Here is a 27,873-nt window from a genome sequence, read left to right as displayed (position 1 = left end):
CAGGCTTTATACAAACACAAAAAAATGACACAAACTGAAACCCCTCGTCATTACTCCAAAAGTAGCAGTTTAGCAGATATGCTGACAATTGTGCGTGACTAATTTCTGAACAAATATTTCTCAGTAACAAACAGAGAAGGTCCTGAAATGGTAGACCCTTCAAAGAGGAAATAAATAATTTAATGAGCACTTAAAAAAACTGACAAATTATCAACTCCTCTCAATGAACCCATAAGAAAACATCATTCAATTTACTTGAATTTCGCTTGCACTTGAATGAAAATACCCTTTATCCCAACTACCTCCCCTATTTTTCTCTCCTCCTCTTCCCACAAACCTGATTTTAAAGTGCTTTTTAGATGAATTTTTTAAATAAATATTTACTGACCTGCATGTTTTCTAGAATTTATTATAGTAGTGAAGACAACTAAAATTCATTTTGCAAACTGAAACTTTGCTGTTATTGAGTAACATGGCATTTATTCATATTTCAGACCTTACTTTACATCTTTCTAATTTTTTTTAAGTAGAGTTGTAAATTCTTCTTACTCACCACTTTGCAGCAAAGGGGCCAAAACCACCACATCAAACCGATCCCCAGGAGTAGCAGTAACACCAAAATAACAATGATGGCTGCGATCCCATTAGACTAAAGTAGGCAAAATGCAAAAACAAAGCAGTCAGCACAGCTTATGGTCAAATTCCAAATGCATCTATGTTTTAAGGAAACACCAGAAAATAATGCAGAAAGTATAATGTCAAACTAGATTTTAACTATATTATTTTAATTTCTTGAAATTCTACAAATTTATCTTCTATTTAATATATATTATGTTTTATGTTATGTTGTTGTGACAGGCAATAATAAACACAAACTTTCCCAAAATGCTGCAGATTCTTTACAAATACATCTCAAAGGAATTTAGGAAAAATCACTCATCAGGATTAGACTGGTCCCTATCTTTCATGTAAGGATTCTTTTGGTTCAAAGTAAATTACCCATAGGCAGAATTTAGGCAGAATCCTCCAAACTTTTTGATGGCGAAACACAATTTATTGCATGTAGTTAAATAATAAGATGAATATTAAAAAAAATTATCAAGTAGATGACAAACCAACAATGGTTCTTGTTGGGAAATGGCATATACACATCAATGCAAGAATGCAATCTTATGCATTCATAAATCAGATGTTCTCTCATTGCAGCTGAAATATGACCTACACAAAAACCACAGTGGTGTTCTTTCCCTTCCTAACTACTGAGCTCCTCCAGCTTTAAGGCACCTACTCTGGGCTCTGTTCTTAAACCCTTTCATATAAAAACCACCTACTCATTTTACAGGGCTCATATTAAGTCACTTCATGGAAGTCTTCCTTGGACCCTTTGACTATAAAATGCCCCTTTGATTAAACAACTCATATTTCGCTATACTTTAACCTTTAGTACTTATCACAATGCAATGAATTAATTATGAATTTTGTGATTATTTGTTTAATTTATATTTTCTACCGTGATTTATTGTGAGCTCTAGGAAGTCAGGGGCTACATCTAGCCTACTTAGCACTGTATACTCCATGTCTGGCATTTAAGAACTACTTACTGAGGCCGGGCACAATGGCTCACGTCTGTAATCCCAGCACTTTGGGAGGCCGAGGCAGGCGATCACAAGGTAAGGAGTACGAGACCAGCCTGGCCAACACAGTGAAACCCCATCTCTACTGAAAATATAAAAATTAGCTGGGCATGGTGGCGGGCACCTGTAATCCCAGCTACTCAGGAGACTGAGGCAGGAGAATCTCTTGAACCTGGGAGGTGGAGTTCACCATGAGCCGAGATTGCACCACTGCACTCCAGCCTGGGAGGCAGAGTGAGACTCCATCTCAAAAAAAAAAAAAAAAAAAAAGAAAAAAGAAAAAAAGAAAGAAAAAACTACTTACTGAGAGAATGAACTCTAAAGAAAAAAGACAGCAAAAGACATGGATACAAAGGCGAATGTTTACTGAACTTTTACTGTACAGTTTCCAAGGGAACAAGGGGTATCTCCCAAATGCCTAATCTCTAGGATCCTCAGTAATAATGTTTTGTTTTGTGGTTTTTTTTATGAGAAAAAATTCAGGGAAGAAGAGAAAAAGAGCAAAAGAGAAAGAAGATTAATACTAATACTTTACAGAAATTTTCAGGCAAATACCTAAGTAGCCTGTTCTTAGAACATTCCAAAGTGCAACTTTCTTTACAAAATTCTAAATATTCATGAATAAATCATGCTACCCTCCACAGGCACAAACACATTAAGCTCTAAAATCTAGGCAAACAAGAATATAACGGAAAAAGGATGTCATAGAAACGCATGGAAAACTGTGGTACCCTATGGGAGAAATATTGTCAAATGTATAAATCTTGATCTCACCTTCAAAAATATGGTCTTATGTAAGACAGCCCCTATCTGTGACTGTCCATGTACAGAAGGAATACATTTCTCGCCAGACCTTTCCCACATGAGGATCCAGCCACAGCACTCATAGAAATGGCACACCATTTGGCTGTGCTATACAGCTTTCAAAAGGGCTCTATGAACATTTGGTTTCCCCTTTTCTTAGAATTCACACCCGTATTCAGAAATAAGGACATGCAACTAGAGGCCATGAAACTGCTAAAAATTTAGTGGTTAGTTTGTTTCTTCTATGCATGTGCCAAGAACAGGAAAATCAGAAAATTGAACTGACAGAACACAAAGAAGATGGGCTAGCCCTGATAGATACTTAAAATTCTTTATTTTTCCCTTAAAAAAAGCCTCCATTAGTAGCACTGACAAAATATTATGCACCTCCAGATACAAATATACATTTATTATTATTATCGTATCAACTGATTACAAAGATTTGTCTTAAAAAAATTACAAATGGCTGGGCGCAGTGGCTCACACCTGTAATCCCAGCACTTTGGGAGGCTGAGGTGGGCGGATCACAAGGTCAGGAGATCAAGACCATCCTGGCTAACACGGTGAAACCCCATCTCTACTAAAAATACAAAAAATTAGCCAGGCGTGGTGGTGGGCGCCTGTAGTTCCAGCTACTCGGGAGGCTGAGGCAGGAGAATGGCGTGAATCCGGGAGGTGGAGGTTGCAGTGAGCCAAGATCACGCCACTGCACTCCAGCCTGGGCGACAGAGAAAGATTCCATCTCAAAAAAAAAATTAAATAAATAAATTAAAAATAAATTATGCACTTTCTAAAGACCTACAGACCCAGTATACATTTAAGCCAAACATGATGGGAAAAGGGTCAGGGGAAGCAAAAAATGCAACCTGGTCTTGCCATCTATCTATCTATCTGATGATTATTTCATTTACTGGATTCTTTTTGAAATATTTAATATCAGGAATTAGGAAACTATGGCACAAAGGTCAAATCCAGCCAATCTATTTTGTAAGACCCTAGCAAGCTAAGAACATTTCTACCTTGTTTAAGAAAAATGACATTTGAGTAATAAATATTTATTAGAACTTTTTGAGTTCTAAAGAGAGGCATGCCTATGTAAAACTGAGAAGCTTCTAGTTTCGCTCATGATATAGATCTATATGTAATCAAATCTAGTTTCATACTCTTCTTCATCTGACTGTTAAGTCCATAGTTTGCAACATGGTATCTGATTACGGGACTGAATTCTGTAGTGTTCCACCTTTCCCCAATATGTTTATAAACTTTTGGGCAAAATGAAACTGTGTTTCTTTCATGACTAACATCTTTCTTGCTCTGATAGTGGCTCTGGCTATCAAAACAAACACAATGGGAAAGCCCGAATTTGTATCCAGTTAACTGAGCTGATGTCTGGGATTAGTGTATTCAGGGCCTGTGTCATCTGCATCTAATTTCCTTTTCTTCACTAAAAGCAAGTTATACAATAAAAAACTTTATTCTGCCAAATATAACTAAAATTCTAGTGAAGAGAATCATAGAGGTATAAAAACAAATCAGGGTGACTGCTGCCCTTGCAACATAACTATGGGACAGAGGAATCACTGGAAAGTTTCAAAAGAGCATTAGTTGTTATTGCTGCAATCTATCTAGAAAATAGTGAATTCGCAGCAGCCACAGTAGAACGAAACAGACACAGAACAGGGAAAATGGGTCTCCACAGTTTTGTTTCATGAATTAAGAGTTAGGGAAAGAAAACAGAGTCATGAAACAGATAATTATTTCATTTATTGGATTCTTTTCGGAATATTTGATATCAGGAATTAGGAAACTATGGTACAAGGGTCAAATCCAGCCAATCTATTTGGTAAGACCCCAGCAAACTAATACCTTTTTTTTTTTTTACAGTATTACATAAAGCTGAAAAAATCAAAAGAAGAATATGTTACAAGAAATTCCAATGTCAGTGTACATAGTTTTATTGAACACAGCCATTTGTTTACATAATGTCTATAGCTGCTTTTGCACTACAATGGTAGAGTTAAGTAGTTGTGACAGAGACCATACGGCCCCCAAAGCCTTAAGTATGTATTTACTATCTGGCCTTCTACAGGAAAAATTTGCCAACCCTTGTCCTATATAAATCGATGTAGAATCTGGTTTAAAATGGCGGATTGTGGAAGTGTTCAGTCAGGGGGTAGGGGAGACAGACGTGGGTTCAATTCTCAATTCTAGCATTTATCAGACTGCAAAACTGGGCAAGTAGCAACCTTTCAGAGCCTCTAGGCTTCAAGTATCCCTTTTGCAGGGACAGTAAGGACCGAAACCACCTGATGTTGCACTCATCAAACCATGCACCTCTTTGAGGGCTGGGTCCACATAAGAAGTACCTTCTAATGTACTTGGATAAATGTGCACTGAAATTAGAGGTATCTTCCTGTTCCTCAGTTTTCTCATCTGTAAAATTAACATAATCTGAACAGCGTCCTCTTGGATTGTGAGTGTTAAATGAAGCAATAAAGGATTTAGCACATATACAGCAGTGCTGAGCACAGTGTCTGGCACTTAATACATGCTCAGCAAACAGGTTCTTCACATTGTTATTGCAAAAGAGTCAGAAGATCAGTGATTTCAAGAAAAAAAAAGGACATCTTTCCATTATGTTTTTAAAAGCAGAGATCCATTTTAAACATCTTTTGAGGAGAGATGAAGATAAAGGATTGTCTAAATACAAACCCCCCTCAGACGCTAATCTTAAATCTCTAAAATCTAAAACTTAGTTTCCCCATTTTAAACTAGATATATAGTTACTTTCAATCATTCACTTAGGAAATAATTTTGGAGCACTTGCTCTGTGTAAGGACCAGTCGTGGGAGACAGAGCACAGCACAAGCCCTGCCATCAACATCTCAAGGCTGGTAAGAAAGGCCCAGAAGCAAACAGGAACTCACAGCTCAGTTCCTAAGGGCCTTAACAGGACTGAGCCCTGGATGTTCCTGAAGCACACAGAGGAGCTTCTTTATTTGTGGGATTTTAACAAGGACTAACCAATGACTAGAATAATAGTGTTTACTTTGTTTGGCCTTCAAGTGCCTGAGCAAGTAAAAAGCATTATCCTCACAATAAGCAATATCGCTAACTGCATTTCACCTGTTCACCATATGCAAATATGCCTGAAAGACTAAATATCATTTAAATCCAAGGTCCAGGTATTTATCATAATATTACCCACTATACTCTTCTATTTTCAATAGATATTTCATGCACAAATCAGCAGGTGCATCTCATCAGCACAAGTCTCACTTTTCATATCTATGAAATGGTAATATTACTACCACAGGCAACAGGTATTTGAGGTTAAATACAAAGCAATGGTTAAATCTAAGAAGAAAAAATAATTTTCCTATAATTACTGTCAATCTGAAAATTTGAATTATAGTATTTATTATCCTGTAATAACTAGTGGAATAATAAAAGTCACAAGGAAGAGAAGGCTTCAAGTCATCAGCCTTGGCAGACACAGGGAGATCACTGGTGACCCCTAGGACTTTTTCTCAGCCCTGGCTCACCTTGGCCTCTCCCAGGCACCTACTGCTGCCCTCTCTTCACCTTGGAATTCTATCTTCCTTTGTCTTCTTCATTTGGTGTCTGGTCTTCCCACGTCTTGAGCGGTTCTTTCTCTTATTTCTTCATTTACTCTGTTCACCAAGACAGCCTTACCTATTTCTTCAGCTTGATTAAACTTTAAACTTCAATCAAATCAGGTTTCTTCTGACTGTGGGTCTTGGATCTCCCTTTTCTTTAAGAATCTACTTTTAAAAATTTGTGGCCGGGTGCGGTGGCTCATACCTGTAATCCCAGCACTTTGGGAGGTGAGGCAGGCAAATCACGAGGTCAGGAGATTGAGACCATCCTGGCCAACATGGTGAAACCCCATCTCTACTAAAAATACAAAAATTAGCTGGGTGTGGCAGTGCGCACCTGTAATCCCAGCTACTCGGGAAGCTGAGGCAGGAAAATTGCTTGAACCCGGGAGGCGGAGATTGCAGTGAGCTGAGTTGGCGCCGCTGTACTCCAGCCTACCAACAGAGCGAGACTCAGTCTCAAAACAATAAAAAATATAAATAAATAAGTAAAAACTTGTAATCACAAAATATTTCTCTGCCTTTTGAAAGACATTTAAATCTCCTTTAACTCTGAGCAGTTTTACAGATCCTGGAGGACTGTCTTTCTCGAGGCCCTGGGAGCCATTCCTTTGAGATGTAATCATCAAGGGAGATAGTGCCCCTATCGCATGGTCTCTGTAGAAGGGGAGAAACCTAACATCGGTGGTGCCTTGCTCCAAGTTTTAGCACTACCTCCTATTAGGAAGGTAGGAGAAAGTTTACTTTTCCTTTAGGTAAGGTCAATTAGCAGATACTGGTGGCCTATAATTCTCACCACCCTAGCTTTTAAAATTCTCCAACCTTTTGTTTCATCACAGTTAAATTCAATCACTCTTCCCTCTTGCAACAGTCTTGAATGAGGTCTTCCTTGCCTGTTTAATTTTGTCCAGTGCATTTTTTTCTTTGATTCTATTTATTTCTCTCCACTTCAAAATGACATTAACTCTAAATTCTCCAATTTTTCTTCCCCTTCCTATAACCTCAGCAAAAGCAAAACTTAAATTTTTACTTCCAGCCCTGATCACTCACTGAGCTATGAAGCTATAGCTACAAATACCCACTTGACATTGCCAACCTCACTTACATAACGTGTCTACGATGAAAATTCTTCTGATCTCCAGATTTACCTCTCACTTTGGATGTTTCCAGTGGCAGCATCATTCTTCCAGCCCATGAGATTCAATATTTTGGAATCAAATATTCCCCCATAACCACCAGTAAGTCACTTTATAATACGTATTTCTTCATTAATATAATTTATATGGCTATTTTTAGGACTATTTCTACCACCATCAGTCAATTTAGAAATTAAAGTTTTATGCCTATATTCTGGCATTTGTTTCCTAAAAGCTTTTTCTGTGCCTTGTTTTTCTTTTTCTGTCCTTTCTCTTACATGTCATTACTAATTTAATCTTCCCAAAATAGTATGTTTCACCATCACATGTGTGTCCAAAGCCCTTTAAAACCATATTATTATTTATTGGAGTCAGACCTTGTGATTTCTCAAGCCCATAAAACCTGAAAAAAAAAAGCTTCTCACATAAGCTTGCCAGGTAATAATTCTGCCAAATAACAGCATACAAGGAAAAACAGAAAAGAAGAGAGGAAGCAGGAGGAGGGAGAGGAATATGAGGAAGGAAGAAGAAGGGACTGAAGGAATAGGGAGAAGGAAGGTGGGAGAGGAGAAAGAAAGAAGGATGGAATGAGGGAGGGAGGGACGGAGGGAAGGAAGGAAGGAAGGGAGGGAGGGAGGGAGGGAGGGAGGAAGGAAGGAAGGGAGAGGTTGGTCCTAACAAATTAAATGTATTTCCTCAATCAAAGGATATTTTAAAATTAAAATGGGACAAAGAACAATTTTAAAATAAAAGAATTCTTTCAAGTTGAATAAATCTAATAATACGAAAAATATAATCCATTTTCTTTCCTTTTTTCATTTCAACACCATAGAGTTTGGGAATCACAGCCTGTAGGATGAACTCTAAATTCAATTCGGTTTTTTAGGTTGTTGTTAATCTGTTCTAAATTTTCTATTTCCAAGAATTTCTTCCACTTACTTCTACTCCAGTCAAATGCATCTCCTCTCAATTTTGTCAACACATCCCCACCCTGTTTGCTCTTTCTCTATAATATGCTCCCCATCCTCTTTCTTTGCTGACATCCTAGTCTCCCTTCAAGGCCCTGTCTGTCTTAGCTCCTCCACAACCATAAAACCTTTCTCTGGTACTCTTTGCCTTCTTGCTCTAAGCTCCTGGAAGCTACTATTTCCCAGTAAATATTATGTGGAATTTTGTTGCCTAATTTATTCCATCCATTTGTCAACAACTAACAGCTCCAAAGTTTGTACATCCAATCCAGACCTCTCTCAGAACTCCAGACTTGTATATTCAGGGGCCTGACATTTCCATTATAATGCCCAATAGACATCTCTCATTCAACCTCACCACAACTGAACTCTTCATTGTTCAGAAACTGCTGTGCCTGATGACAATTCATCCTTCTATTTGGCAAAACCACAGTTGCTTTTGAGTCATCCTAATAGTTGCTCAGACAAAAACACTTGGAACTATTCTTAATTTCTTTCTTTATCTCACATGCCACAGCTAATCTCTCTAGGCATCCCATGAATTTCCCCTGTAAAATATATTCTAATTCAACCCTTTCTCACCATCTCCAGTTTGATCACCCTAGTAGGGCCACCCTTCTCTGGGTGGGGAAGGATTCCTGCATTACTGAAATAGCCACAGAATTGGGCTTGATGTTTCCACGTTTGCTGCCACTCGCAAAGTCTGTTTTCATACAGCAGCCAGAGTGATCCTTTCAAAACAGTGAATCAAGTCATGTCACCTTCCAAGGTCTTCCTGTTTCACTCAGAAGAAAAGCTCAGGTCCTGACAATGACTCTACACTCTATAGGATCTGCCCTGCTCCTGCCACTCTCTCTTCCTTATCCGGAGGCTCCCAATCTCCCTGACTACTTCCATTCCAGCACACTGGCTGGTTGCTCTTCTTGAAACTTGCCAGAGACTTGTCACCTCAGGCTTTGCTCTAGCTGCTCCCTCTGTGTGGAGCACTCTTCCCTCAGATGGTCTGCAGGGCTCACTCCCTTACCTTCAAGTCTTTGCTCAAAGCCTTCCTTCTTAGTGAGAATCACCTTGACCCCTTCTTGACTGTTACAGCTTGCTCCTTTCCCCTCACCTCATCACTGACACATCAATGATCCTTTTTCTGAAATCTCCCCACTCTTAAACCATCTTGAGTCATATTACCCTCACTCAGGAGCAAGAACTAGAAGGTCTTCCTTAAAGCACACAACCTATACATCCCAGATGAGTCATTTAGCCTCAGCATCCTTGCATGTGAAAATCATGCATTGTTATAGGATAGGAACAAAGACCTGTTTTCCTGCTTGCATAGAAGAAAGGAAGAAAAAGACAGTTTGTAGGTGTAGAATACGAAGAAGGATGAGGAAGGAATGCCATTTCAGTGAGCTAAACGCCGAGAAACTACAAACCACAAATATTTGTAATTTCAACCACATCCTGAGGGACCAGAAAACCAGCAAACTGCAACATCCACAAAACCTACAAATTGCAACATGCGCTAGAAATGGGAGAAAAAAAACCCTTCCCAGAAAGCTCAAACACAAAAACAAAAAACCTAGCTATTTTCAAAATAGAAGTAGGTGTTGGCAAAGACTTACCCAAGGAGTTGAAAAGTGACCCAAAGGTCCATATGATGTTCCTTTTACCTGAAGCATTGTCTTACAATGAGAAATACAACTACCTCTATACAGATAACATTGAATTGTTTTGTTTTGTTTTCTGTTGGAAGGGTGTCTCCTGAATTACTAGATCAAAATACAAAACCATGAAACCATGAGATGTGAGAAAATGTTTAGGTTTAGGATTTTGGTCTTTTGGAGGGCAGGAATTTTTCTTTTTTTGCTTTGATTTACATATTTTTTACAAAATATATTTAGAAATAATAACCACGTCGTTAGTCTTGTTTAGTGCTGCCTGTTTCCATGTTCAATAATGTAATATTGAAACTTTCTATAAATCTACAAAATTAAATAAAGGAAGAAAATGTCTACTGAATGGAGTTTATATTTCAAAATACTGCATTTAGGTAATGCAAATCAACAATCTCAAAATATACATTCGATGTGGTTACAAACTAAGATAGTATCAAGCTGTCAAAGTCGACTTTCTTATTCAGGAAGCACCAATATTTTAAATGAACAAAATAATAAAGTAACATATTAAGATGCAATAATTTGATTTCAAACCATGATAAATGTCTTAGATACTGGAATCTAACCTTCCTAACAGAAAACATAATTTCTATATTTAATGTTTTAAGAAAAAATAGTGCTTCATTTGTAAATTATTCTTACCTTATTTTGATTTTAAATATACCTTTTAAATTCTATAAATATCAAAATCAAATGCATACTACCTTAAAGTTCCTATAAAAGGGAACTCAGCATAAAAAAAAGCAATGCCGCCCAAAACGAATTCTATACAAAATTTTTCCTTGTAATGATCTCCAGTGTTATTGTTTGCATCTCCTTTACTGTAGTATGCAACAACACCAAAGATCCATAGATTATTTCTGGATGGAATTACTTTTAAAAGATAATCTTTGTGCAAACTTTTACTTACACACTCTGTGGCTGTGACAATTAATGAGCCTGAAATGACAGATTTTCCTCCATTAAAGCTCACTGAAACATCAAGAGTTCTGAAAAAGAAAAAAAGAAACAATATTTTTATACACATTTAAAACCAGAGGAGTAGGAGATTCTTTTTCCTTATGTAATTCAAAACCAGCCAGAAAACATACTTAAGGAGTAAGGGTCTCGAACTCTTGACCTCAGGTGATCCACCCACCTCGGCCTCCCAAAGTCCTGGGATTACAGGCATGAGCCACCACGCCCGGAATGGCCAACATGATGAAACCCCATCTCTAGTGAAAATACAAAAATTAGCCACGCATGGTGGCGGGCGCCTGTAATCTCAGCTACTCAAGAGGCTGAGACAGGAGAATTGCTGGAACCTGGGAGGCGGAGGCTGCAGTGAGCCGAGATCATGCCATTGCACTCCAGCCCGGGCCAACAACAGCAAGACTCAGTCTCAAAAAAAAAAAAAAAAAATGAAAAGAGTAAGAGTCACAGCTTTTGGTAAATTATGCCAGCTTTTTTCTTCCTTAGTTCTAATCTTTACTTATTAGTCAGGCAAACTTATTAAGTGGACTAATTGTTTCTTTACAAATTAGTAACAGAAATACAGGCATTAAGAAATTTCTAAATCCAGAAAAATGCCGAGGTTGTTTCAGGTTCACAAAAACCTACAAAGAAAGAAAAGCTTTGGATCCCATTTAGCCTATTTTCCTGTCTCTAGGTATTACTACTAAGAATATAAAACTGGAAGCAATAAACCAGTCAAAAATAAAATATAAAGAAAGTGAATATGAAAGACAGCGAAAAAGGAAAGAAAGAGAGAAAGATTTATTTGCAGGTGTTTGTTGTAGATGGTCCGAAGATATTAAAATATCCCGACACAAGTACAAAGAAGAGGTAATTTTTGTCCCTGGCTAAGAAATATTATAGTTAAAATATAGTTCTTATTTTGAAAATATGATTTCAAATTATAAAGCAAGTAATAATCATTAAAATTTCATTAATTTAGATTGATTATTTGGGATTAGTTAGCCTAGAGTTAGTAACATTTCATTATAGAAATAACTAAAACAAGGTATCAAAAGGGAAAAAAAATGACAAGAGGGTTCGTGTGGAAAGAGCTCTTTTCCAAAATAGTTTACAAAGGATATTATCTTATAATTGGTTTGCAAACAAATCAAAGCCATCTATCCATAGGCCACGCATGGTGGCTCACGCCTATACTCCCAGCACTTTGGAAGGCTGAGGTGGGAGGACTGCATGAACCCAGGAGTTTGAGACCAGCCCCGGCAACACAGTGAGATGCCCATCTCTACAAAAAAATAAAAATAAAAATAACTAGCCGGGCATAGTGGCATGTGCCTATAGGTCCAACTACTCAGGAGGCTGTGGCAGGAGGATCGCTTGAGCCTGGGAGGTTGAGGCTGCAGTCATCTCTGATTGAGCCACTGCACTCCAGCTTCAGCAACACAGTGAGACTCTGTCAAAAAAAAAAAGCAAAAACAAAAACAAAAAACAAACTCCCAGAAACAGTCTCAAGCTGTTGACAGAAAGGGGAGAAGAGAAATATTATTCAGTTCTTACCATGTGCCAGATGCTATCCTAGGCATTTTATAGGCATTATCTATTTTAACCCTTCACAATAGCTCTTGAAGTAAATAGTAGTTTCACAGTTTTACAGATGGGGGGCAGGAAGCCCAGAAATGTTAATTACTTTGCCCAAAGTAATAAAGCTAGGATTCTAACTTTGAACTCTTTCCATCATATCAGAGAGGCTTGATTAAATGATGAAATCAAAGTCCTTGATGTGTTTTTTTTCTCAATGTGCTATTTGGTTTGGATTCATACAAGAAAGCTACTAGGAAGGATATTCTTGGCAAAGTTCAAGCTAAATTCAATCAAAATATAGAAATACTTCTATTAAAATATTTCTGTGTAAAGTATGTACTTCAAAGCACCTTGTTTAAAAAGATGGTTTAACTAGGCTGGGTGCGGTGGCTCACACCTGTAATCCCAGCACTTTGGGAGGCCCAGGCAGGTAGATCACGAGGTCAGGAGATTAAGACCATCCTGGCTAACACGGTGAAACCCCATCTCTACTAAAAATACAAAAAAAATTAGCCGGGCGCAGTGGCGGGCGCCTGTAATCCCAGCTACTCGGGAGGCTGAGGCAGGAGAATGGCGTGAACCCGGGAGGCGGAGCTTGCAGTGAGCCGAGATCGCGCCACTGCACTCCAGCCTGGGCGACAGAGCAAAACTCCGTCTCAAAAAAAAAAAAAAATTAGCTGGGCGTGGTGGCACACGCCTGTAATCCCAGCTACTCGGGAGGCTGAGGCAGGAGAATCACTTGAACCCGGGAGGCAGAGGTTGCAATGAGCCGAGATCACACCACTGCACCCCAGCCTGGGCGACAGAGCGAGACTTCATCTCAAAAAAAAAAAAGATGATTTAGGTAAATCCAGAAAAGAATAAGAATTCTGGATGTTTACATGTAATTAACTATACTTCTGAACTATTCCAACACAAAAGGCCAAGTGGCGTATTAAGAAAGAAAACTTAAACCTAATTGCTCATTCTGAAGAAATGGGTGCCTTGCTTTGTTTTTTTAATGACTAAGCATAATCAAATAAAAAATCGTCTTCCCTAGTTCTTAATTCCTCTACTTTAAAGAATGTGGCCAGAATCATCTGACATGTTGGCATGGTTTTATTTTTTGGAAAGATAATTTTCATTCATAATAATATGTGATTCTTGCAGGTAATCTTACTGATTCAACTTTAAGGGATCAGTAGACATTGACTGAAGTTGTTTATAATCTGACAGTTAAAATTCACTAGAAACGAACAAGTTCTCTAATTAATGAAGGAAGCATTCAAACTTCCAATGCTTAAAAAAATGAAATGAGAGCAGAAGATATCATTTTAAAACAAAGTTTACTCTTTCCTATAGTAGAAATGCATGCTGATATGATCTTGTAATCGACAAAAATAACTGCATTCTCTGAAAATCTCACTCTAGTATAATGTGGCTGGTGTAAAAAAAAAAAAAAAACTGAGTTAAGTCTCCACAGATATAGAAATCCACTTGATGATATATGATGTATGAAATTGAAACAAGAATATCTTCCTCTTTTTGAGAGTAGTAGTAGCAGAGTGATCAAAATGTAACTATAAACACCACTCATAATTACAGGCAATTGTTGATTTCTTACTAAGAACCAGACACATTAATTCATCTTTTCATTTAATTCTCACAACAACCTACTGAGGTCAGCACTAGCATCATCTCCATTTGGCACATGAAGAAACAAGCTTATAAAGGTAACTTGTCCAAATATTGGACTTCACTGACTCTGTACTCAAAATGCTTTCACTTCTACAACATACTACTTTAATCCTCCACATGTATTTTAGTGTCTTATATTTAAATTTCTCTCATTAGCATGAGTTTCATTTGAATCTTCTAGCTTTTTACTACATTCACATATTTCTCATGGTTAACTAGAATGGCATTTACTATATGCTAAAGCAATATATTTATTTATGAATATATATATTTATGAATGTGTGTGTATAGACACATGTATGTTTTCTGTGAAAATTTTTCAGAAACATTGCAAATATGAAAAACACAGTTACATCTGCTTTTAAACTTTGCTGCTTCTTTAGAAAAACATTTTTGAAATTATTGGTATGGTACTGGCACCATCATTAAGCTAGAGCCTTTGCCCAAAGCTATGCTACTCCTTTTCTGGCACAGGTTGAGAAAACCACCCACTGTAATGCAAACCAAATTCGGTGAGCTTTCTTTGCCTCAAGACTCAATTATACATATTTAGTGTTTTCTGTCATATTTTATGTCATTTCTGTTAGCATCTATGGATTGTTATTCCTACTCCTACATAACTTCTACTTCTGGTTAGTATGTTTCTGACAGTGGAAGCCATGCGCTCAGTTACAGAGGCTTTCTTATGGGCAAAAATGTATTAAAACAACATTGTGTTTACTTAGTCGCAAACATATATGGGAGGCAAGAGAGCAGTTCATTTTTATTTGCCCCAAGGATCTAATAATATTGAAAAAGGGCATTTGGGCGAAACTGGAGTCCTGAGTTTGAACCCTTATCACTCCATTTTTAATCTTCCATTTCTCAATCTGTAAAATGGGGATAATTGTACCTATTTCAAAGTTGTTTTGAGGAACAGAGCTTGGTAAAATAATATACATAAAATATACAACACAATACCTGGGACACAACAGGTACTCCATAAATTACTGTTAACACCTGGATATTTGTCTAACGGATTATTTAGAATATTAAGGTACTTTTTAATAAACCTTTTAGATCCAAGCTAAGAAGCAATGTATATAGAAGCAATAAAATCATCATGTAATACCTTTTGTTTAATAAATTTCTATTCTGCTTACTGCTATATAAAAATATTGTAAGCTAAATTGTTCAAAAAATGCCTACTATATAATGTCAGGCAGTTTCATGTAAAAAATTTTTTCAATGCTATATTCTTCCTGTTATAAAACATGACCTTGATTAAATCCAACATTATAGCTATGTTGAGCTCTGTGCTTAAACCTCAGGCCTAAAATCACACTCCAAATTGGTTTAGGAATATTTGCCAATAAAATCACTCAGTCACTTATTTTATTACTAGTTAATTAAACGAGTATTTATTAATTAATCATAGTAGCAATGATAATTGGGCTGTACTTGGTAAAAGGGCTGCAGTAACAAATAATACCAATTACAATGTAAATAAAAGGAAGCCCCATAAACAATTACAAAAGAATGTGATATTAATAAAATAGGTCTAAGCACAGGAGTTCTAGAGGGCTGTGTGGGAGATTCAACAGACTTGGCCTTGGCATGGAGGCATTAGCAAAGTTTTCCTGCAGGCAGTCGACTACAGGATGAAGCTTAAAGAATGATCAGAAGTTAGGAAATGAGATTAGAAAGGAGTCCATGCAGATGGAGCACTCCGACAGGGTGGAAGGCAAGAAAGGGATAGGGACAGAACAGTCAAGGCAGTAAAAGTGATTCAGTACTCCAGCAACAAAAGAGAGTGAGAGTAAGAATGAAATGGCTCCAGGTTGAAAAGGGGAGCAGAGAAAGGATCATTGAGTCCCTGGATGCCATCTTTAGACATCTGGAATTCATCTTAAGAGTTTTAAGTTTGGTAGAAATATAGTGAGAATTGTGTTTTACAAATATCATTCTTGTTACAGTGTAAGGCAGGGGTCTGAAGAATAAATTTCAAAAGTAGAAAGACCAGTTAAGAAAGTCTCAGTGCACTTGAAATAAGTACCAAAGTAGAACTGAACTAAAATAGTGGCAATGAGGTTAGTGTGAAAACAAAAACTGAGACATATTAGGAGTTAGAATAAAAAGGACATGGACATTTATTGGATGTAGGAGGTGAGGAAGAAGAAAAAAGGATGACCTCAAAGTTTCTGTCTTACACAAGTAGGTGGGCAGTCTTGCATAGGGAACACAGAAGGAGCAAGTTTGAACAGAAGGATGTGAGTTTAATTTGAGACCTCCAAGTTTAAGGTGCCTATAGAAAATCCAAGTGACTTTGTAGACATTTGGATAGGAGACATTTGGACAGCAGACTTAAAGCTAGTAAAAAGATATTGCTAGGAAATTTGGAGCTCATCAGGAAGAAAAAGGGAGCAATAGAAAGGGTGAGTTTATAAGTCAAGTATCCTCCAACCATGATAAAAACTGAGGGGCACTGGGCACTGTGGCTCATGCCTGTAATCCCAACACTTTGGGAGGCCAAGGCGGATGGTTGTCTTGAGCCCAGGAGTTCGAGACCAGCCTGGGAAACATGGTGAAACCCTGTCTATACAAAACATACAGAAAATTAGCAGGGTGTGGTGGTACATGCCTGTAGCCCCAGCTACTCAGGAGGCTGAAGTAGGAGGATCACCTGAGCCAGAAAGGCCAAAAGTGCAGTGAGTCAGATCATCCCACTTCACTCCAGCCTGGGTGACAGTGAGACCCCACCTCAAAAAGAAAAAACTGACAGTTAAGAGACTGTAAAAAGAAAAGTAGTCTAAAGAGATATCTGAGGAGAAAGGGGAGAAACAGCTAGAGTGAGAACATGAAGTCACAAAAGACAAGGGAAAACCTGAGACAAGAGTGGCACTTGGTGCAGATAATACAAGGAGGCAGGGGAAGATAATGCTGGGAAATGGCAACACTTTCAACTTAATTTTCTATAAATTGGTTCTACATTGTTTAATATTTCTTACAAATATCTTAATACATGCTTTGCTCCATCATATGTTTTTTCAAAGTAGAAGGATAGAAGAAAGCTTAACAACTTAATGTAACAAAAAGATTGATTGAAGTGTACTCTCATGTGAACTGACAATTAATAGTAATAAAATTAAATTCAAACATAGTAAAGTCATTCCACATGAGAAATTATTAAATAGTACTATGACACACAATTTAGTAAATACAACACACTAAGTCCTAATAGTCACATAATTCTATTTAATGTCTAAAGACGCATGACTGTTCCAAAACAGAATGGCTCAGTGCCATATGTCAAAGCTACTCTGATCTAAGAAATGTTATACTCCATGAATTATGATTGACATTTCAATCCACAGTAACCTATTTGCAAAGTATTCATTTGCTTCTGACTTTATGCATATCCAATAAAAGATTGTCATTTTATGATCCATTAAAAAGGATGAAAAAATTAAATAAAATTGTGAAAGACATTTGCTGGAAGTAATAAATAATTTACCTACAATTTGCACATACTGAAAATTAAACTGGCAGCTACTCAAAAAGTTACTACAATTATGGTGACTTAAGATATTCTGAAATCAAGTGATACTATTTAATGCTCTGCAGTGCTTTTTAAAAGATAATTTTATGAAAGATAAAGATTTTAAGTTGGAAGATAAGATTCCATATTCATGAATAGTTTAAAGGTACCACTTCTAGTAATGAGTTTATATGTAAATTAATGTTTTGACTAAGGATACTTTCTTAAAAGTGGCTAAAAGATTTTTGAATTAAATGACTTATTTTTAGCGTATCTCAATATGTGTAATAGATAAAACAAAAATTGCAGTTAGCAAGATGTCTAGATTTCAGAAGGAAAAAAGCTATATTCAGAGATTTACTGGACATCACAGGAAAGCTGTATTATAATTGTTCTGAGTATTGCACTAAAAATAAGCACTTTCGATTTGCTGTGTGTTTTTTAATAACATTCTAAAAAGACACTTAAAAAACAATCACCAAGTCAATTTAGTGCCTAAATCAATCAAATTGAGCGCCTTTCATCCAAAACTTTAAAGAGTCTTAGTGACATGGTTTGGCTGTGTGTCTCCACCCAAATCTCATTCCTGAATAGTAATCCCCCTGTGTAAAGGGAGGATCCTGATAGGAGGGGAATGGGTTATGGGGATGGTTTCCCCCATCCTGTTCTCATGATGATGAGCGAGTCTCACGAGATCTGATGGTTTTAAAAGTGGCCGTTTTTCCTGGGCTTGCACTTCTCTCTCCTGCCACCACGTGAAGAAGGTCCTTGCTTCCCCTTAGCCTTCTGCCATGACTAAGTTTCCTGAGGCTTCCCCAGTCATGTAAAACTGTGAGTCAATTAAACTTCTTTCCTTGATAAACTACCCAATCTCGGCAGTTCTTTATAGCAGTGTGAGAATAGACGAATACATTTAGTAATAATGAAAAGCTTTGATAATATAAAATTTAGAAGCAAATATATGAGGATTTAAGTACCTATTTCAAGAATATTCTCTACATCCTCATATAGGTGTCCATCTTTAAATACTTTTCATTATCCAGATAACTATCTACTAAATAATTTAGTGGAATTATCTACTAAATAATTCTAAATTTTAGAAAGTTCTTCCTTATATTGATCTGAAATGTGCTTCCCCTTAACTTTACCCTTTTTCTCCTGTAGCAATAAAGAACAATTCAAATCTGTCTGTCATGTGACAGATCTTCCAATGTTTGGAGAGTTAATGCATCACATCTGAATAGTATTTCTTTCAGTATTTTAAATTGTATCCTATTTAACATTCCCATACATGGTGACATCTTATTAGCCACCCCTCCATGTGTTCATGTGTTAAAAGACATTGCCAGAACTGAATATAATACTTAGGATGAAGAGGCAATGCAGATTAGGTGAACTTATCACATTGATAGATATAATTTGTAAACAGTGCACCATGTGAAGGAAAAGAGAAATGTTCCACCAAGGAAGTGTAGGGTAGAGAAACAGAGAGAGCCCTTAGCTTTAACCCATATCATCATGATTCTAATGTTTATATTCAAATAAAGACATAACTAATGTCTTAATATCCATGATTTTTCCAAAAAATAAAATCTCATTCCTCACAAGAAGCAAAAGGAATAATGTTGTGGTTGTATCACCTGCTACTAACATAAGAGAATTAGGGATTAGATAGACATACACACACATACAGATATAAGTATGCTTTTGGAAAGAACAGAAACTGTAGTAAAGGCAGAATTTATCTAACCAAGAAAGAGAAATAGAATTAATCAATTTTATTCCAGGAAAAATAGATTAGGCTTAATACTGAAAAAAAAGTTGAAGAAAATAAAAAGATTCTATTATGAAGCCAGGCTCTAACTTCAACTCTGCCACACTGTTCATCTCAATGATCCTTCAGTTTTCCTTGAAATTTTCTACACACAGTGATGTCCCACCACTTCTTTCTCAAAACACTCTGTCAAGTGTCTTCCCACACTGCCTTTTAAGAGAACTAATACTATCAGTTTCATCTGATTTAGATATTTATTTCATATTTGCCAGAAGATTCTGGCCAATGTTTTTGAAAGCACATTTAACTATACCATATGCCTCCTTAAATCATCGCTATCAAACAAACTGTAGGATAAGACTCCGGTTCATTCTGTTCTGTTTTTCTTTCTTCACAATGTGTTTATGTATATTTACCCAATTTGTTCTGTTCTTCTTGCCAAATTACAGGTTTGAGATCTCAGCTATTGCAGAACAGCTGTGCTATTGTTGATGTCTCACAAAACAAGGGTCAGAGAATAAGCCCATGTTGCAAATACTTGTAATACTTGCACATTAAACTGTGAAGCTAGTGCCCTGGATTAGGGAATATTCAAAGAACGTCAGAGAATACATCCTATTCAAACTTAAAGAAGACAATTTGGCACAAAGGAACCACTTTTAGAAATAAATTTCTAAATAATCTGCAGATTTTTCTTGGTAAAACAGTTTGTTTAATGATACACCATTTTAAAAGTAAATTGTGTTCATCAAAAGAAATAGAAAACAACCCCACTACTATGACCATTCTTTCTGTTTAAATACTAAGAGTTTGTTCATCTTGGCCTAAAAATCTATATCAAATAAAGAAATTTAATAAATACAGATCTCTGTATTTATCAGACAGATCTATCAAAAAAAGTTATTGAAAGACCCATCTGAACAATGCTCAAAATGATATACCTGGATAGGATTTGCCCAGATAACTTTAACTTTCATTTACTCCATAACATCAAATTCCAAATGACGACCTAGGTCCTAGCTACTCGGCTACATTCTTAGTCCCCCATCTCCCACATGCTCTTTTAAACCAAAATCCACAAGCCTTAAGTTTTTAAAGGAATAATCCTCAAACAAAGTGCGCTTCATGAAATAACACAAAGATAAGAAAAGAACAGATAGAGCAGGCTAATGAGATGAGGCACATGCCCATGGATGCAGCTCTGAGACTGTGCATCTGGCTTTGAGGCTCTCTGTCTAGAGTTACTTCACCAGCATGTTGTTAATTATTTAAGTGAGAGAATAAGGGGAACTATCACCACATCTGTCACCCTCACACAGGAAAAACCTTCATTCATTGTTGGGCCAGATGTGTTTATTTGAAACATAGACTAACTAGCTACTTAATGGGTTTGAATCCTTAGCCAAAAGCTAATTAGGCAAACATATTAAGCATCAGTCACCTTACAAGGCTAAACTGTTTCAATTGTGTTGATTTCAATCCAATCTCATAAGAGAGCTCATCACCTACAAAAGTGTCTGAAGAAAATTCAAGGCACAGGAAAGGTCCAAATTACTTGCAACATACTAAGTAAAATAAATAATGATGTCCCCAAATACCCAGTACATTAACAAATAAAATCTAAAGCTTTGCTTCAATAGTATCATGTACCTGATCCAGGAAAGGAAGGAAAAAGTAATTCTTTTAGACACATCTCTATCCCAGAACATTCTCAGTTTGCTTGTAGGTGAAATATTAATGTCAAAATCTAAATGAATGATGATTTCTCATGTCTGATATTTATTATGCTATGTGTGATTAAAAAATGTATCTCCTGGGTATTTAACCTATCTACAAATAATTAAAGTGTATCACTAGCCTCGATGGTATTCTCTTCAAAAGAAGACTGTGCCCAAAGGCAAATTCTAGAGAAAACAAAATCAGTGCCTGGGATAAAACAGGCATAATGCATTTTATAACTACTTCAGAGAAGAAAGTAAATTACTTTCCTTAACTGGTCACTATTATTTAAAAGCCAAGATTTTTTTTTTTTTTTTGCTTCTTTAAATAGTATTGCCCCCCAAAATAAAATTCTGACCATTTTCCTCCATCCTGGTACAGGTACCTGATCCCAGCAATCAAATGACCTCTTTCAGATCTTTATGTTAACTGGTAAACAAAAATATTTAAGAAAAATTCATTCATCCTTTTACCCACCAAACATTTAGTAAATCTACTATGAGTCAGACATTGTGTTAAGTGCTAGTAATACAACAAGAAACAAGACAAAACGTGTCCTAGCAGGAAGTAGAAACATAATAACAGACAAACAATTGGCTTTGGAGAAAAAATAAAACATGAAAAAGGTATACAGGTTACAGACTCAAAAGAGGAAGGTTGCATGATTAAATAGGGTGATCAGAAAAGGGTTTACTGAGAAGGTGACATTTGAACTAGACTTAAAGAAGGAGCTTACCTGCTCCATTGACATAAAGTGTTGGTAAATCATAAGTTAGGATTTGTTTTGTTTTACTTAGAGTAAGTTCACCTACAGTTCTAGATCAGGGGAAGAGCAATCCAAGCAGAGGCAACAAGAAGTATAAAAGTGCAGGAGCAGGAGTGCACAGATGTGGTCAAGAACAGCAAAGAGGCCAGTGTGACCACAACTGAGTAGAAAGAGCAAATAGAAGATGAAGTCAGAGGGAGTGAGAGGCCAGACCCTCTAGAACCTGGTATAGTATTACACTAATTAGACTTCACTCTGAGTGGGGTAAAGAACTCATCACCGAGAATCTTAAGTGAAGAGATGACATAAACTGGTCTGTTTTAACAAGATCACTCTTGTGAAGGATGGAAACAGAAAGACCAGTTGAGAGACTAATAATCCAAGCAAGAGATGACAGTAACTTGGTCTAGAATGGTAGCAGTAGAGGTAGAAAGCAGAGATTGGATTTTGGATAAATTTTGAAATTAGAGCTAAGAAGATTTGTTGATAGACTGGGTCTAAGAGAGAGAAAGAAATCAATAATGACTCAAAAGATTTTTACCTGAACAACAAAAATGATGGAGCTGCCAATGACTAAAATGGAAAATACAGTTTGGGAGATAGATCGGGGGAATATTCAGGAGGACCAACCAAGAATTACAGATTCAGTAAAACAAGACTAAACTTTAAGTCAGTAGATGTATCATGGCTAATACAGACACAATTATTCAGAAAGCCATTGAGTCCTACGGTGTGCTTGGGGTTAAGATGGCTTCACAAGAAACTGACTTGCCTCAAATTCCAATGCCAATTTAATTTAGCCACAGGTATGTTGTCAATAACATAGATTATTACATGATACAGAAAACGAATAATACTCTTAGTTTTGTAAGCCATCTTGTGCAGCTTCTTTGAATCTATTTAAAATAGAAAGCTGATACTGTTCCAATTTACTTGCATGACCAAAAGTGTTGTGCGATAGATATCTTGAATATTTAAGTATCCACAAAAGATAAATGTTCAAGTCAGATTAAAAATGCTAGAATGATTTTCTTAGTTTCCATAGAGGAAAATATAATTTTCAGTCTCTAAATACTAATCCAGATTTTGGATTGTGGCCTTGTATATGTAATTTTTCCCTGCTTTCAGTATCAGATCTATATAAAGAGACCCTAGAAAACTGTATCCTATTAACTATCTTAAACATGCTCTACCGTTGGACTAGAGAATATCTGAACTATTTGTAATCATTTGCTTCTTCATAGAACTGAAAAAAATCACAAATGGGAACACTAAATTATCAGTAGAATTATTTGTGTATAAACAATTCAAATAAGACTCCTTCATCCAAACTAAATTTATTTCTCTTTTTAGCAGATATCGTGGTTTTTTGGCCACAAAAAAGAAGACGAGAAGATAGACCTTAACAGAAATGGAACAGAAAGCACGAGTTCATACAAATGGACAAGTATTTCCTGGTACAACGTGTGCCTTTTTTTAGCCATGTTCTTGATGCTCTTTAATCGCAATTTTTATTAAATACTATGGTAATTACTGAAAATCTCACTTTCGAACTGTGTGTGTGCATGCACACACATGTATGTGTGTGTGTGCATGTGTGTGTGTTTAAAATAACGTTTATCGCTCTGATTATTTATAGATTCTAATAATAGTTCTCAAACCCATCCAGATAAATATTCAGAGAGCCTTTTAATCAGTATTGAAGAAACTAGATAAAATGCTTTCTAGCATTTTCAACCCACTGTAGAGTATAGCTGAAGTACTAACTTGCTTGCCTAGTACTAAGTTAAGTGGCTTGCCCAAGGCTTACTTTTTAATGCTCTGTATACCAAAAAAAAGACAGAATAAAATGACCAATATATATGTCACCATTTTCTAATAATTTTTTACTAAAAATGTTATAAAATTGTTTTAAATTAAGTACTTACTCTCCAGCTTTATTCAGGATAGGTGCAGGACAAAGCATAGAATTAAGCTGTACACTTACTGGTTTTACACCTAGAAAATAAAATGTCACTGAATTAATAAAGGGTCTTATGCATCTCACACAGTTTCATCAATAATATGAACAGCATGCTTCAATCAGAGTTCAAATGTGGAATACTAGATATATTAACATAAAAAAACTAAAGAAAGGGAAGTAAAAGGGAATGAAAAATGGAAAGAGATTATATGCTCCATTGACATATAGTGTTGGTAAATCATAAGTTAGGATTATTTTGACTTAGGCTAAGTTCACATACCATTCTAGATACTATAAAATATATTTTCTCTTAAATTTTTTAAATATCTCAGATTTTTAAAAACAAATGCTCTGTATTATTTTAAAAGCACACTTTAGAAAAGATGAAGGAAGATGAAAGTTAGATGTCCAAAGGAAAATGAACTTATTTCACAAGTTTAATAAAACATTTGTCTACAATAAATAAATTCATTTTAGGAAGTCGCATACTTAAATCGCCCTTGTAACTTTAATAAAATGTGAGAAAAATGATTTAGACTAGAAATATGCAGAAAAGTTACTTAGTCAAATTGATCATTCTAGAATCTAAAAGAGGAAAATACCAATTTCATTTATTTGAGGATTTACTTTAATAAACTTAATCTTATGTAGCTAAACATGAAATACGTTTATTTTATAATGAACTCAAATATGTAATCAAAAGGAGCTAGGTGAAGCTAATGCTTAGATACAAATGACTACTGAATAAAAATAAAATTATCTTGGCCTACTCGATTGTGGAACCTACTATGAAGAGAGTTTGTAAATTTTTGCCTTACTAAAATTGTGATCTTAATAGAAAAGACAGGAATTAACTATGACATTTAGCATGCTGTGATCCTCACCATTTTAATTCAATAAACACATATTGAATAGGTACAGTGTGTATGGCCAAAGCTGTGTTAATTGGAGTGTTTACACTCAGATAAACAGCAAAATGGCAGATGAATCTAAAAAAAAGACTCTACCAGAGTTTACAAAGTTATAAAGTCTGCCTTACAATATAAGTTTTGAAGGGCAATATAATAATTAATAAGGAAAAACATTTATATAGATACTCAAGGTGCTCAGAAAACTAAGGTCTATTTAAGAGGGAGGGTTTTTTCAGAATGAAAATAAAAACGTACTCTTGGCTTTTTAAAAGTCAAGGATAGGGAAAATTAAAACTCAATTCAATAAATATGAAAATTATCAACCAACACTATGCTGGGTGAGAATTTGAGATGCAAAAATCTATAAGGCAAAAAAAGACTATCTTCAATAAACTAACAAATTATTGGGAAATTAGATAAAGAAAACAAGTGACAAAATAAAGAAAGAAAAAAAGGAACAAGTAGGAGAGAAGCCGAAGATAATTAGATTTTAAGGCAAGTGTGACAAGAAAGAAGCCTGAGGAAAGAAGCAATTAAATCATGTGGTTGATGCAGTAGGTACAGAGTACAGTCAGGAAAAGTGGGTTCAAATATCAGCTCTGTCCATTAGCAGCTGTGTCACCACATGCAAGTAATTTCATTCTTTTAGCCACAAACCATCATCTGTTCAATGAGGGTAGTTAGGACAGGGTCCAGCATTTATTAAGTTATAAACAAATGTTGCCATTATTAAATAACTATTAAATAATTATCACTACTATTTGTATTATCATTCAGACTTCATTTCTTTCTTCTTTGATTAAAAAATATGTCACAGTTAGTTTTAGTTGGAGAAAACAAGAAAACATTTGATGCTGATGTGCTTTGCAGAGATTAAGACAACACTGAGATTACTGAGGACCTACTCGTTGTATATGTTTCATTTACAGTGTAAGTGCAGAGAACACTGCCATTCCGACTGCCCAGCATGAATCCTCTTCCGCTTAAGACAATCTGAAATTCCTCTAGAGGTAAAAGGAAATATAAACATTTAATCACTGCTTTATCAAAAATAAAAAACAAAAACACAAGCTGAAATGAAAGTATTAAGGTGCATAGAATAATTTTTTTCGTACTATTCAGTTAACTAATAGCAATGAAGACATAGCTCTATATTTCCAACTGTGCTGGCTTTCCTAGACCCTCTAGGTAAATGTAGTGAAGATACCATTCACTGCCACATGGGGATGCATTATTTTATTTTCTAAACAAAGTGATTCCCAGTAGTGACCAAGGTATTAGAACAGGAGCATGAACAGTCATTCCCAGACAGATACTATACAAACCTCAACTTCTATCCTTAGGAAAATACCAGGGAAAAAAACTTTGCTTTTCCCTACTTTCAGGTATTAAGGTTTGGGAATGTAAATAAAACGAATTAATTATGTATGTTTTTTAGTTCTTAGAAAAGTCATATGTAGTACTTTCTTTAATCTATGCCTGTTCCATACAGAATTCTTCTTTAACGACTTCTTCACCTTACTAATCCTGATTCATTTTCTATTTCAAACATATAAATAATCAAAAGATCATGTATTTTGAATTACTAATAATCGATGGCCAGTCACAAAAGTTGATTTAACTTACTGTACCATTATTTATAGTAGAAGCAAGCACTAAAAAATGTTAGAGAGTGAGAGAATAGGCTGGAATGAAAGTTAAGTGATGAAATATCTTGACAGACAATGAATGTTTACTGCTAAGCTGCAAGATAGTATATTAACTATTTTAATAGTGATTAACGCTTGTTTAAAAGGTAAATTGAAGCACAAATAAAATTTTAAATAGTTTATTTGAGCAGAAGATTCTTGAATTAGACAGATCCAAATAAGAAGTGGTTTGGCAGCTCTACCAAGGGAATACAAGGGGGAGGCTTTTATAGAACCAACGTGGAAGTAAACCAAAGAAAATATTTGACGGGTTATAGTTACACAGTTGCCTTATTTGGTCTATCCCATGGAAAGTCCCTAGTTATATAAGTTTATTGCTTGTTTTTGATTGGTTGCACTTAAATTCTATTATTCTTAATGTAGGCATTTACAATAAATAGTTCAAATTAAATTCCAATTATATTTGTAAATCGAATAAAGTTAAGGCTGCTTATGAGGCCTAAGTGTTTTTGCCTGCTTGAGGCTTCTCCGAGCCTGTTCTCCATTTTAATTTAACATTACCAATCCTCTAGAACTTCTCATATCTAACATAATACAAGTATAATATAGTCATTAACTATGCAAGGAACTACTGCCAACCCACTTTTCATTTACTATGTTATGAAAGGAATTTCACTTGCAAGTTAAAATAAAGCGCAGGTAAAACTTAAAATGTGATTTGGTAAGAGTATGGGCATTGAAGTCAGACAGGCAAGGGTCAAACAGGGTAATTACTAGTAGCAAGTACTGAACCTGTCTCTGCCTCAGCTTCCCCATCTGTAAACCAGGGATGTATAAAACTTTCAATAGTGTTGTTATAAGGATTAGGTAAAATTATAAATGCAAACAACCCAGTATACACTCGGCACAAAATTGGAGTTTAATAAACAACAGCTACTATTTTAATATTACTTTTCCATTTATTTTTCTTTGTTTTCTCTAACAATGTATTAACCTTCACTTTTAGGAAAGATAATCCTTTCCTGGGATGTTCAGATGCACTACTTTCCTTAAACATCTCCGTATTCATTCATTAGGGAATCTAGAAGATGCAGAATGTGAGACCATGCACAACCAGCTGGGAGGTTCTATGGTAAATTACAGAACATATTTTCTCCCCTACCAGACCCAATATTTTTCCTTTTTAAAGTAAAGTCAAGTTAAAATGAACTGTAGGTCAGGCTTGAAAAAGAAATAAAATAGGCCAGAGAGAATCACACTCTGTCTGGGCAAGGATGGCTGGGAGGTGTGAAAACCTGAGTATGTGCTTAGCACCAGCTGATGAAGCCACCTGCTTCCTTCCTGCCATCCGTCCATAAGTCAGTTCCTTATGTGCCCTGAGCTGGCAGATTCTGTACTTCGGCCAGGTCATCAAAGCATGGAGCTCAAAGTCTACATATACCTGACTGTTTGTATAATCAGACAAAAGAAACGATTTCATATTTTATTTTATTTGCCATAGGAAAGGTCTCAAGCGTGAACTAAATATAC

At 35.9% G+C, this 27,873-nt stretch overlaps 1 protein-coding gene across 2 annotated transcripts in view; it reads right to left on the bottom strand.

The window, feature by feature from the left end:
- The window catches only part of ANTXR2 (ANTXR cell adhesion molecule 2), a 153,570-nt gene that overhangs the window by 87,516 nt on the left and 38,181 nt on the right, over nt 1–27,873 (bottom strand). For both annotated transcript variants that reach the window (XM_032149190.2, XM_032149194.2), the window contains exons 9-12: nt 25,600–25,698; nt 23,749–23,818; nt 10,743–10,821; nt 554–649 (exon numbers count right to left, since the gene is read on the bottom strand). In XM_032149190.2, coding sequence (XP_032005081.1) covers nt 554–649; nt 10,743–10,821; nt 23,749–23,818; nt 25,600–25,698 — 344 coding nt within the window. The remainder of the gene's footprint in view (nt 1–553; nt 650–10,742; nt 10,822–23,748; nt 23,819–25,599; nt 25,699–27,873) is intronic.

Source organism: Hylobates moloch, unplaced genomic scaffold (genome assembly GCF_009828535.3).
Source record: "Hylobates moloch isolate HMO894 unplaced genomic scaffold, HMol_V3 SCAFFOLD_2, whole genome shotgun sequence".
In the NCBI taxonomy this organism is placed as follows: Eukaryota; Metazoa; Chordata; class Mammalia; order Primates; family Hylobatidae; genus Hylobates; species Hylobates moloch.
This window is presented reverse-complemented; position numbering and strand designations above follow the sequence as displayed.